Raw genomic sequence first — 14,245 nt, 5'->3', positions numbered from 1 at the left:
ACATGGGCCAGCAGTTAATGCAAAACAAGCCTGACTTCTGCTGTTTGCTTCAAGCGATAGTTTTCCTTGCACCTGTTTTTTTTTTCTTTTTTTTTTTTTCTCCTTCCCATCAGGCTGTGGGGATTGCATTAGGTGCACTGTGCGTCAGTATTTAACAGGGATTGCATTAGGTCAGCTGAACAGGCCCCACAGAAGCGCTCAGTTTCTCACCTGTCCTGGAACTTACTCTAAGCACAAGGGCTGCGCTGCTCTGCACGCAGTTGCTAAACCACAGCATGGGCTGCACGCAAGCTTTGCCCCGTTACAAGATGCGATGGGAATCGCATATATATATATACATATATATGGATAAGGACATAAACGCCAGGTTCTTAGAGGCCAGAGCTGACAGCAACATGCTAATAAAGCTGTTTAATGCCGTATTAAGGGCAATTAATGCAATATGACTGCTGGGAGTTTAATAATATAAATGCAAATCTCGTGGGGTAATCTACTGTACTTGTTTCTTTTAGAAAAATGATTCATTCCATTTCCTAGCTGAGCGCTCTTGCTCATATTCCTGACCTGTGATTTTTTTTGTGTGTGCTTACTCTTTCAAAAGATCCATTTCTGTGAATTAAAAAAAAGCTATGTAAGAACTTCAGTGAGTTTCCTTTAAAAACTGAATAAATGAGCACAATCACTTTCCCTCCCACTTTCTAACATGCCTTAAATTCATGATTATTTAATCCATAGTGTCTTAAAATTATTTCACTACCTGCCTTTAATCTGTTGTGGCTGCATGTGCACATTAAGTGGAAGTTCCTTACTGTGCTGTACAGAGTGTGGGTGTTGCCAAGCACATACTGAGGAGAGGAAAGTGGGAGTTTCTTCAGGGTGACATTTGTAGCTAGAAGTTGTTTTCATGAGTTGGTGTTGTAAAGTCATAGAAAATAGCACTGGCTTTGATCTCCCCAGCAAAGGTTTACATAAAGAAAACAAACCATTAAATGCACAGTGATAACCCCACTGAAGTGGAACCAACTTCTATGTCTGCTAGGGCAATTTCCTTTACAGCCCAAGTTTCACAGTTGGTAATAGATCTAAAAGCAAAACAGCAATGAAAGCCTCTGGCTGCATTAGGAGTAGCAAGACAGTGCAGGAAGGTGCAGTCCGGTTTCAGAAGACTAACAAATGGACACAAGATTCTCACAGAGATGCCTGTGAGGTATTCTAGGCTAATATTTACAGTCACATTAGCTAAATCACACGGTAATCAAGTCATTTGTGTTAAATCAACAGTACGAAGTAAGAACAGATGCTTTGTTTTTTACTTTGATTATATGAAAACACTTTAGACAATGTTGTTTCAAAGTCACTTTTTATTCAGTAGCTACAATTACTGTAGATCAAAACTACACTCTGGAAGAGACACGTGGGTGCATGTGTTTATGCTTGTGTGCGTGTGTGTACAGAACATGAAGAGAAGCAGATATTATAAGAAACTTGTAGTAAAATAATGCAATCAAACAAGAAACTTTACCATTTTCAAAATTCGGTTTTTGTGAAAGAAGAATGGAGTACAGGGTGTCTGGAGATTATACCTCCGCATTCTGCAACTAAATTATATCAAGCTATGCACAGAGAAATAAATAAATAAATAAAGTGTTACACTGTGTCTAGTTACACCTATTTGACTCCATTCTGCTTCAGTGATGTAGGTAGGATAGTGCTCTAAGGTGCCACTTCTCAGGTGACATGTGAAGCTAAGATCCTAATAACACTCAGTTGTTAAAAGTACAACATCAACTTGAAATCATCAGCCTGAAAAGTTACCATTTTTTTGTAACTTTACAGGGCTACTACCCACACAAATCTGACTCCAAAGAGGCCAGAGCACTTTCGTGAGCACATGGGGATTTGAATGCTGACACTTAGCAAAGCGCCCCAGCAGTTTGACCATACTGCAACTGCCGTTTCGCTCACTTCTGCATAGCCTGTCACGGCCACCAGTGCTAGCAGCGAACGTGTTCCACCTTCTAGGTGCCTCCAGGGTACTTTTTATAAGCTCCACCATAATTACGTAGTGTTTTGTAAAGCACCTTTAATGAAGGAGAATGCGCGCGCGCGTGTGTACACATGCAATGTGCATTTCTAAAAACTGTTAGCAACTGCAGCAAAGGAAACCGTTTCCTACTTCTTGGCTAGAACCCTTACATAGCCCTTATGCACAGGGAGCTGGAGGCAACAAGACAAGCATGCAAAATTCTTCAAGCCCTTTGAACAACATCCAGGCTAGCCTCATTTAAAGGATCACAATTAAATCCCACAAAGATTATTTTAAAAATAAAGAATTAGATAGTAATCTCAAGACATTTCCAAATCATTATGCTCCAAGTCTGACACTTGCAATAAGCTGAAATATGTCCTGTACAGGATGCCGTTTGAAAGGTTTTTTGTAATGTAACCTTAATGTAGGGACTACCTTGCTTGCATTCTTGTAAAGACAAATACTTTTTATATCTTTACCTTTGCCTCTGGTAGGTATGCAGAATTACACCTACACCAGTAAGAACTGCACACTGAGTAGGTCCACTTAGGCTGTTTTACAGAGTGACAAAGGACAAATAAAAAGTTGCTTCTCTTTAAAGATCGACAGAATAATTAAGAACAATCAATTGTCCAAATACCAACTTTTAGCAATATATTTTATATTTCTAACAAAAGTGCTTTTTCACTTCCATCTTGAAACATTATTCAATGAATATTAGTTTATTTTCAAAGCAATATTCTCTTCCTATTAAGTTTTATTTCAAGTAAAAATTGCTGTATGCTGAGAAAAAAAATGAATTTTACATCCTCTTTTGAAATGTAGACAGGTTCAGTAGTCTGAATATCCCCTGTATGAAATATATTTTTCCAAATATAAACATGGAAAATAAAGTTTTTCCGAGACATCTGTTTTTAACCTTGGTTTGGTTGTCTGTGTGTAAAGCAACAGTGTGGGTTCCTTGCTTTATAAAAAATGAAGGATGAAGTGGCATTCTGATTTTAGTCATTAACAGATCAATTGGAACTCCTGATGATGAATCTCCTATCATGTTCACTCCATGTGATCTTGAAGTGACAGTGAATTATTGTGAAAGATAAGCCAGACAAACTGAAGTGTGATTTTCTGATCAGGCAGACACAGGGAACGGTACTATGCATTTCTGTGAAGACGGCACTATAAATTAATAGCTCAGCCATGACGTGAAGGAATGGCCCCTGGTCATTTCTCAGTTCTGCTGCGTGGGACAAGATTTCAGCAACAATATAGAGGGGGAAAAAAAAAAAAAAAAAAAAAGAGTATTACTGGCCTCAAGTGCTCTTCTTTTTCTTTCTCTATTTCTCAAAGTGGTATGAGAAGAGCTGTCATATATATCAGCTCCTTCAGACAGCAGGCACCTCCCAAGCCAGGGACTACAAGCTATTGTCAGCTGAAGCCCTTTCTATGTCACTTCTGTCACTTCACAGAAGTGGCTTTAAGAATGAAGCGCTCTCTGGACTGTACTACACTCAAAATTAGACGCTAGATTTGACAAAGCATCTGCTAAATCCCGATCAAGCAGAGATACAGACCCGTTCCAGATACAGTGCTTAACTGCTGGGATGGCCTATTTTCAATGCCATGGGATACGCTGGTATTTTTATATCCAGGTTTATATGCTCATGGCTAGCATCAGTCACCCAGGACACCAACAATCCACACGGAAGATACTCTTTCCAAGCAAGGAGACCTTTCAGAGCCACCCATTTCTGTATGAGGCCCATTCTCGTTCCCTTTAAGCTGCACTGTAAAGCACCTCTCCTGTCACTGCTTTAGGGAAAGAACCTACCAGGAGTTTCCCTGGTCACCTGGCATCGGGTAGGAAACAGGGAACAGCTTCAGAAGAACAGAAGCGTCTACTAACTTTTAATATCCTAACATTTTGATATCCTAACTGAAGAAGTGCTGGTCTCTTGTTGAGACAAGAGGGGAAGACTTTCAAGATAACGAGCATTGACTCTCAATTTTTGAATGACATTCAGGAATCTCCATCAACAACAGACTAGTGCCATCAGACACCTTCCTCAGAAAAAAATCCTGATTTTATACTCAATATATTCACCAATTACAGACGTTTGTTATATTTAATGGGCTAGTTTTTTCCATGCCAATAAAAATAACAGACTAGTATGGACATGTGAACTTGCAAAAACGGAATCTGTCATGCCTGCTTCACATTTTTCACTATGGAACCATGGAGCTAATTCTTGTCAGATGTTCCTTTGAACACATTGCCTTAGCCACACTATTTCCACAAATCACACCGAATCCACTTTAAATGCATCCCTGTTACTACTTCCATGGAAGATAAAGGGGACTAAAACACTAGGAAACCACCTTCCCTATCCATAAGCAAAAAATATGCAAGATTATAGGGAGACACTCAGAGCCACCTTCATCATTTCACCTTTCTCTTCTACTTGTGTATCTTCCTCCTATCAAAATCTTTGAACGATAGATGTATTTCATTATAAAAGTTACAGACATCCTCACAAATCTATAATAAAAAAACTATTAAAATGGAGGTTAAAAAAAATCTACATTTCCAGTAGACATGAAAAATAGATGCTTATAATGATATTTTAAATATAGTTTAGCACAACTCTATAGAAGTAATTTATCAGTAAGCTCAAAATACCTTTACAGTTCCACAGTAATTTTTATACAGCGTGCATATCCAGAAGATACATGTGTATATTTATAATAAAGGTACAGATACTAACCTGCCAAGGTCGATCCCAATCGAGAGGAATAGGAAATGCTCCAAACCAGGCCCCTAGAACGCTGCACACTGTCGTAATCTGAAGATTGTTATCCCAGATGGACATGGCTCTGTAAGAAGAGTATGTTACAGTATTTCAACAGCAGCAAAAGTCACCGCATGAGAATATCTGATCTATTGTTTCTAGCAAGTGAGACTACAAACAGATGCAAATGCATTTGATAAAGAAGATGCAGATTTCTCCCAAAAGATACAAAAATGGACAAATAGTTCTTACCTTTCAACTCAAAGCACCTACAATTCTCATGTACATATTTGCTTCACTGCTTTCCAAAGAGGCTTTGGGAAGAAGAATGAGTCACTTTCCACTTGTGTCATCTTAAAACCCCAAGCACAGAGGAACAGCTTGCCATCTCTGCAGCACTCTTAATCCCTGACAAATATGGTGTTAGGCATGAAACTTTGGGTTTCAGCAGGCAAACCTAGCACAGAAGTTTGCACTTTGCAGTTATTAATGTTCAAACTGCTAGTGCTAATACCTCTACTAACAATATGGTCAATATTAAGTGTAAATTCAAGACAGAGGCAAACATTCAAACTATCACTTACAGGTGCTCACTGATCTCTTTAGATTAAGGCATCAAGTATGTTTTCTGAAACATTTTATTTTTGCCACAATAAGCTTGCTTTTTTATGTGATAATATCTCTATATGTTAGTTTTTGAAATCAGCCTGAGGAATACTTTTGTAAGCCAGGCAAATGCTAACAGATGCCACTTATCTTCCCATTAGGATTACACTTGGTGCTGCAAGGCCCTAAAAGTTTCTGCTGTGTTGAGCCCAACTCAAATCTGAACCTGGAGCTTGACCTCCATCCTGTGAGGGCAAATTGCTTATGGTGAGCCCTAAACTGTACTATAGCCCTGCAGCTGAATGAGCTGCCCTCACTTTTGTTGCTCCTAAGTGGTCAGCCTGTTCTAGCCTCTGTCCCTTTATCCCACACTCCCACTGCCCAAGGTCATGGCCTTCCCCAGTCCAACAACTGATCCGGCCACTCTGTAACAGGCTCTGTGAAATGTTCCCTGCCAAAAGCCACCACTGTCCCAGTATAACATGAAGGGGGATTCATTCTGCGAATAATTAACCTTTTCCTTAAAAAGGAAAAAAAAAGAATCTTTTCAGAATAATGCTACTCACTGAGCATGTGAGAGTTGTTTTGTCCCCTGCCAGTTACTGTATCATTCAGAGCAGGTTCCATAACATCCTCAATCAAAAGCAGCCTTGGGCACCGTACAAAGTTCCAAGTACGGAGCAGATGATGCGGGAGTTTCTCGCTGCCAGGAGTTGCAACCAGCATTGACATTAGGCATTACAGTTTGGTAGCCAAATTGGAGAAAGGATTACACACTACAAGCAATTTTGAGAAAAGATGTCTTGGAGCAACCAATGCCCCACGGCTGTGGCAGATGCATAGATGCTTTAGCTCTATTTAGTCTAGAGAAATTGGCAGTATTTGGAGTTTTCTGTGCAATTTTAAACGCCACTTCGCATATAGCACACCTCTTAAATATTTTTGTTAGTCATGGCTAACAACAGGGTGAAGATCAACACACTTTCTCCATTTATTCCTATCTACATTCAAGGGTTAGATGAAGTTTATCCTGCTGAGAGCCTCAGAGTGGAAGGCTTGCTTTATCTAGCTGGCATAACAGGCAGAACTAACAGGATGCTTAAACAGGATTTAACACTAAATTTAATTATCTTATGGGATTTGCATGCCCACAAAAAGTTTATAATCACAGAACATACTTCCTCCCTCCCCCCGCCCTGCCTTTCCCTTTAAAGTAGGGGAATTTCCAGGTTGACCGTGTGGCAGATGTAATGGCTGGAAAGGTTTGGCAGTCTTCAGATGCTCTCTCTAGGACACACCAAAACACGGTATGTTCTGTCCAGCCTTGGCCCTGTCCTAACGAGCCCTGCCCTAACGAACAGAGCTCCACGGGTGGTGCAAAAAAGGAGGTATAGGCATCAGGCAGCTCCAACAACACAACGCACCATGAGGATGCTGCCTAGAAATACAAAAACAGCCCATGGAGAACCCAGCACACGGGGTCAGATTCCAAAACAGAAGGGTTGAACAGGCTGAATTTCACAAAATATTTGGGAGATGAAGGAGACAAAAGCAAAGTGTATTGTAACGCCACAACAGATAACAGTTTTGAGGTTTTCTTGTTTGGGGCATCCTTGAGAGCTTCGATCTCCTATTAGTGGTTCTAATCAGTTCATACACAGCACTGCAGTTCCCCCTATAGAAACACCTCCTAATAAAACACACAAACCATCACAGCAACACACAAATGTCAAACAATGATACAGCCTTATGACCCTAGCACTGCAGCACTAATATCTTCCTTATGTTATTGATATAAGGATACATGAGCTATATACAAAATGTATATCACATATTTTAGCTACAGTCACAGTCTTTCTATACCACATATTCATGAGATTTTTTTCCTCTTAAGAAGTTTTCTGTAAAAACTAATTTAATCTGGAAATTCTCCTATCGACCTTTGCTGCTGTTGGGCTGAGCGAGTTAAAATAAAGACACTGCAGGCATTGCAAGGGGGGAGAAAAAAACAAAACAAATGATTGCAGAAAAAAAGGTACAAGCACAACTGCAAAGGGTATAGATATCTTGCTATTAATTTGATGACTACAACACCTTGGAATTTAAAATAAAAATTCACTATGTAAATATTTCAAAACAAACGTTCATTACCTGAAAATACTGAAGAGTAAAAGCAGTCTGCATATTGCAGCTCTTCAACAATTTTACCTTTCACAGAAGGCCTCAAGGTTAAAGCTCCAAGTTCAGCTATACTGGTTGAAGGCCGACTTTACTGCACATTGAAAAACTCCTCTGCACAAGCAATCATGGCACAGACTGGATCACCGCAGGTATTGATGACTACAGTCCTCAGTTCACTCCAACCTCCAGCCATTTCCCAAATTTTGAACAATTGGGTTTCTGTTTGATCGTGCCTGAAGCACTTATTTTTGCATCACTGCTCTAGCAAGTGATTCTTTTGCTATCAGGGGCCATAAGTACTGCAGTACTTTGTACCAGCTAAGAAACAGGAAAGAGATGTTCAGCAGATAGTAAAGCATTACACAGAGACAGGAGGCCTGGATTCAAGCCCCTGCTCCAAATGGGAAAGAGATCTGGATGCAAGTTTGTCACCTCTTGGATGATGAGCAAACCTTGCTTTAGATCAGAGAAGAAAGATGGGCATTTTAGGAGTAGGATGCTAGAGAGATAGCAAACCCTAAAGCTCACAGATTCTGGTTAGGCTGCATGGCTGCCTTTTCTGGTTAGGCTGCACACATACTGCTGCATCGTATTGAGATATAAACTTGGGTTCAAAAGCCAAATGACAGCATTAGCAAGGCACAGTGCCTAAGCCAAGAAGGAAAGTCATGGGTAGTTTAAAGAACAACAGTTTGAGCTGCTAATTCATCCACCCTGCAGCATCAACAATGGCTGCCTGAATAAGGCCTTGCTTGTCTTCCAAGCGTCTCCACAGCAGAGTGGTAACGCCAATTTGCTTATTCTTCTCAGCATGGAATGGCACCCACCAGGGCACCTGCAGGTATTCATTAACCTACTACAAAAATCCCTCGGTTGCATGAGGCTAACAGCAGCAGCAACACACACATGTATATATATTCAAATATGAATGTTTTTTAAAGCAAATCTAGCGATATTTTAAGATTATTAGGCACGGGTAACACAAAAGCCTTTTACAGCCCACAGTAATTATTTTAATCTGTTAAATAACACAATACTTTAAGTGCTATTTTAAATAATGCTTGCAGTAAGAGATTAGTTAACACTTCGCATTTATCAAGATAGCCCTTGGGTAGATAAGGCCCCCAAATTCTGCACTATGGCAGCACTGAAATACGAGGCTGCCCAGCACTTCGGTGACGTGCGCCTCTGCAAAGGCCATTTCCAAGTCTGTAAAAGCAGGCAGTGCACAAGGAATGAAATAGGAGGACACAAGGAGAGATAGGAATGAAACCTGGAGACAGCCCTAAAGCTACGGTGTTGTACTATGTCTTGAGGAGCTCCAAACACTATATATTGCCTACTCAGGCCTGACAGTTTATTGGTGACATCTAACAATTGCTCTCGTGTCAGAAATTTCAACACAATTACCCCAACTAGTGGCTTGAATTGAACAGTCCCCAGAAGAAGCAATTGCAAGCTGATTGCTAAAGGCTTTTATGCAGAATGCTATTTTAGCTGACAATTACTCAGGAGCTCCTGCTCCCATTAGTACCAGCAACCATTTTGATAGCTTTTGCTTCTCATTATCTGCTCGCAGAGGCGCATAATCACATGGGATCAGAGTCATGACCCTGGCCACAATGCTGGATGTCAGAACGTGCTGCATCCAGAAGCAGCTGGACAGGACCTACCTAATCCGAAATGCAGGACTGGGGAGTGGGGAAGGAGGGAAGGTGAAGCTCTGTTTACATCTTACTTAAAATTGGACTGAAATTATTGTTACAGAGCATACAAGAGCTCACTTTTCTCTCACACATTTCACATGTACATAGACTGTAAAGACTAAGGTAAGAACTAGCTGTTTGAAATCCTTAAAACAAAAGTACTTGAAAAAAAAATCTGGTCCATCAAATCAATGTTTCCAATTCGGAAGTGCACTCAGTTTGATAGCAAGAAGCACATGCAATTTTCTGTCTGAACTACAACCAGATTTCGTGCAATTGTTTCATGTATTCGAAATGAAGCAAAAAAGCCTCAACATCACCAAACTCCTACAAGGCAGATAAAAAGCCTGCAGTGCCACAGAATACACGTTATCATGAGACTAATCGCCTTTCTAGAGCAAAGGGGCCTTCGAGACTGACTTTGTAATAATGTGAATTGATTTTACCAGCAGTGACTGCTTTCAAAAGCTACAAATGAAGACAGAAGCATCTGAAAAGAAAAAGCTCTTTGCAGGAACATCCCCAAAATATTTATGCAAAGTTGTCTCAGCTACACCTTAGCCAGGATGATGCAATGGATTATACGCACTAAGGCACTGCAATGCAACTTTGAATAGTCCTGGGAGAAGATATTATGCACACAGTATTTCCATCCTAGACCACCTTAAAAACGGCAAAAAAAATTAAAAAAGATACAAAGAAAGAGATGGATAATATTAACATCTTTCACCTTTTATACCCTTTATATACTAAATTTCTTTTTCTGCTTTTCTTAGGAACAAAAACACACGTTGATCTTATGAAGACCACATGGATAAATAAGATAAATAACAAATAACAAAAATAAACTCTGATCTGATAATTAATCTAAGCTTGTTCTGATTTTTTTTTTAAACAAAGTCCTTTTTTGCTCCAAGCTATACTCTCAGACAGACTTTCCAATTTGCAGCCCCTGTGCAATTCAGCTCATCGAACTCTTCTTCCTAAGCAAACAGGCTCCCTGATCTTACCCTTACATGGTGAAGTGCGGGGACACAACCTAGGAATAAGTCATGCCTACACTCCACGCATGCCCAACTCCACCTCATTTATACAGTCAAACAAAGAACTATAGAATTATTTTTAAAAGAGCAGTCTACTACTGCATAAAGAAATCCTACAGTATTTACTTCTAGACTACTTTCATACAGAGGCTTGCAAACATCACTATATTAAATAAGCATTTCATTCAGACAATATTGCATGTCTCACTAGGATGTAAGTGGTATGTGCAAGCCGTCACTGAAAAAGAAAACTCCTGTTTCCTACGCAATAATTATGTAGAAGTAACACTGAGGAAAGAAATAAACTGACATATATTAAAAATCTAACCTGGCACAAAGGAAGACTGCTGTCAAACATTGCTTACTTAAATGCACCTATTATTTCCAGATGCAAAATTCCAGACATGACCAAGTGAATCACCCATAATTTGTTCTGGCTAAAAGACTCCATGTTGTTCATAAATTCTCACAAATTGTCATTTCTATTACTCTGCTCACTGAAAATAAAAACTTGGTATAACTGACTTGAGTCAGGATTTAAGATATTTTTCAGTAAGCTGAAAACTAATATACTACAAAAGCCAATACATTAAACTACACATAGTAAAAAAACCTACTGCTGGCTATGTCTACACAAGTTTAAATCAAACGTAACTCCTTATGTCAGTGGGGTTATACAACTTTAACTTTTGTTTGAGATTAGACTTCACTCTTAGGGCACTTTACAGAGGCATTAACACCAACATATTGTTAGAACCACAAGCATATAGGGAGCTTTTTGTTTTTTTCTTCAGAGTTCCAATCTGGACACTAGAAATAAAAAGCCAGTTTTCCAATCAGTAACATCTTCAAGATAGTTAAGAGTTTTCATTGCCAAAAAAAACTTTCACGATCCCTTAATTATGCGTATGAAAATAAGTTATAATTCAGGATGTTTTATTTGCTTTACAAGAAACTCCATGATATATTGTTTATGATAAGTCCATTCCATCTATTTCTTCCATGGATAGTAATAGAGAAAAATTAAAATAGAACTTACCCATTTTTACTAAATACCCGTATCCACGCTTGAATGTTTGGTCCCAGCATACACAAGCATTGTAAAGTAGTAAAGGTAGATAGGAGAACTGCAAACAAAAATGTCTCAGTCACTGACCTACAAAGAAGGAATGCAACAAAATCAACTCAAGTAGAATTGCTACATTTCTAAGAGTTTCAAGAATTAAGAAAAAGACTCTAAAACAACTTGAAAACATGCATTCTTTCTTAAATTTGTCTAAGGAAAAATAAAGTTTTTTTCTTCTTTCTGTGTAGAAGACAAAAGAAAGATGGAAAGAATTCTAACATACATTCCTTATCCCAACAAAACCTGAAATGTATTAGCTTACTTTAAACGTCCAATACCTGTAACATTTTAACAATCACAGCAATACCCCACATGGAAAGTTATTTTCCAGTTGAAGTAGATTTGGATATTTACTCTATTATTCCATTTATATTTCTAGTTTGACTTAATGGAAACAACCATGAAACCAAGCCACATGTCATCACCACTATTCTGAAAATTAAAATCAGTTAAGAGAGATGTGAAACAGACTTTTTTTTTTTAAAAAAAAAAAACACCCCTATAGATTAAAAGACTAATAAGAAAAGGGTGAAAGATATGAGATATGTACATTCTAGAGTCTTAATGGAAAAATGACTAATTGAAACTCAGAAAACGTTTGTAACAATGTATATGACATACAAGTGTCAAGTATGCCTATACCTGCACATCTCCAACTAGATAAAATTGCAAGAGACAGTTTCTGTAAGAAACTGCCACCACTTCTCCCCCAGCCAGGAGGTTATCATTTAATTCCCAATTATTAAGTACTTATACCAATATTTGCAAGAACTGCCCCTTAAAGTGCTTAGAGAAAGAAAGGTTCTTCCAACTTACTCTATGAGAGGTGCTCCATAAAGAACAACAATCACATGAAACAGTATGCAAGATATGCAAAAGTACATACAGCATTTTAGAAATCTGGATATCTAAAAAAGAGCAACAAAATATCAGAACAACATTTCAAAATAAAAATGAGCAATGAACTATGTATATAGTCAATATCCTAACAGTGGCATCTCACTCTGCCTACTTCCTTAGACAGTTAATTTCAACTGCTGCACAGTACGATTATACCTTGGTGTGTTTTCCGACAACTTTCCTCATGTTTAGTAATTAAAAACATTGATTAAAGACATGATTACAATCTGATCTAAAAATCTTCTCATTATCATGCTATTATAATCCATCCATACAAAAAGCAATTGGAAACAACAGAATAAACAGAAAAAGCGTCTTGCATATTTTTGTTTGTTTTACATTTCAGCTTTATATCTATTTGTTTCACAGAATATGCAAACGCAGCTTTCACAGCTCTCACAGAATATGCAAAACTATTTATAAAGAAGAAAGTATGTAATATGCATATATAAAAGATTTTAAGAATCAAATGCAATACTTAAAACTACATAAAATAAAACACACTGTATCTTTAAACTGTCAAGTCTAAATCTACCTGAGAAATGTCTGTCTACGACTTTCTAAAGTTATAAAATGCATTTAGTTTTCCAGGATTTAAACAAGAGTTTCTGGATATCCATTACACCATACAGAAACACAGTCACTTGGTAAGCTCTTCACCAATAAAAACTCATACTTTGTAGCTGTACTCACCCATGGGATGAAATCTCACCTAAAACCTGAAGCCTGCTTTGTGTTTTTAACAAACACATGATTAAAATGCTTGTTGTCCACAGTGATTCCATATACTTCATGTCCCCCCTCAGTCAGCAAGACTAGATAGCAGTTTTACAGACAAAGTTACTGCTGTCAAGGACGGAGCCTTCATTTACATAACTTTCTTATAATTATTTAAGAATGTTAAGTTTTGCCTGATTCAGCACATAGGATGCACAAACTGGCCAGCTCTCTGCTGACTGCAGCCATGTCCCACCACTCCTGGAGCAGCTGAGTGCTGCTCCAGATCTGCTCTGTTCACAAGTATTTTACTGGAACTCCCACCTTTATTGCTTCTGTTCAAATAGCAACAATTACAGGCTTAAAGCCTTCTCTGGGCAGATTTAGCTGTTCAAGAATATGCAAGCATTTCAAGCTCTTTCACAACATCCTTTAAAATTGCTTTGTTTTAAACAAGCGTGTTTTAAATCTTAGTGAGTCTTTTGTTTTCTATTTGACCACCAACAGCTTTTCAAAGAGTGCTTTTCTTCTTTTAGCTATTAGTAACTTCTAACCACTCAGACGAAAAAGCGTCTCGTTTTGTAACAGGGGGCTTCAGGCTCTTGAGGTGACGCCTGCAACCCCTCCGATTTGCCCCGATTTTTGGCAGCACATAAACTGCCGGGGGATCAAGGACTAAGACTACAAGCCACAGAGCATGACACGGAAAAGGAAAGGCAAGGAATCGCTCACTTGTGGAGGTTATTCATGGGTAGAAAATAAATACATGGGCAATGTTGAAAACCTCACTTCCCAGTTCATTCATGGAAAGCAAGATTTCCCCACCAAAAAATATAAGTCGTTTTCTCTTCTACATTTGATTCTCCCAGTAAGAGAGTCCAGCTCTGCCGGCGGCTGGCAGCAGTGCACGGCCGAACACCTACCTTGTGGGCGAGGGAGCTCCTCCGGTGAGGCGGGCTCGGCCGGAGCGCCGCGCACAGCACGACGCTGAAGGCGCCGACGGACGCGGAGCAGATGCAGAGCCAGGTGAGCGGCGTCCCCAGCACCGAGAAGCTCTCGAGGAAGAAGCGCGGCGCGGTCGCCGCCAGAGCAACCGCGCAGCCGCAGAGCAGGTTCGCAGCCCAGAGCCGCCTCGCTCCCGCCTCGCTCAT

The 14,245-nt window shown here is 39.2% G+C and overlaps 1 protein-coding gene across 1 annotated transcript in view; it reads right to left on the bottom strand.

Moving 5' to 3' along the window:
• Nucleotides 1–14,245, bottom strand: part of PIGF (phosphatidylinositol glycan anchor biosynthesis class F) — a 17,956-nt gene extending 3,711 nt beyond the window's left edge. Inside the window, exons 1-4 of the mRNA XM_010222576.2 lie at nucleotides 14,018–14,245; nucleotides 12,294–12,385; nucleotides 11,391–11,507; nucleotides 4,792–4,900 (exon numbers count right to left, since the gene is read on the bottom strand). Of these exons, the coding sequence (XP_010220878.2) occupies nucleotides 4,792–4,900; nucleotides 11,391–11,507; nucleotides 12,294–12,385; nucleotides 14,018–14,245 (546 nt within the window). The remainder of the gene's footprint in view (nucleotides 1–4,791; nucleotides 4,901–11,390; nucleotides 11,508–12,293; nucleotides 12,386–14,017) is intronic.

Source organism: Tinamus guttatus, unplaced genomic scaffold (assembly GCF_059628265.1).
Source record: "Tinamus guttatus ecotype Peru unplaced genomic scaffold, ASM5962826v1 Tinamus_guttatus_pri_ptg000208l, whole genome shotgun sequence".
NCBI lineage: Eukaryota > Metazoa > Chordata > Aves > Tinamiformes > Tinamidae > Tinamus > Tinamus guttatus.
This window is presented reverse-complemented; position numbering and strand designations above follow the sequence as displayed.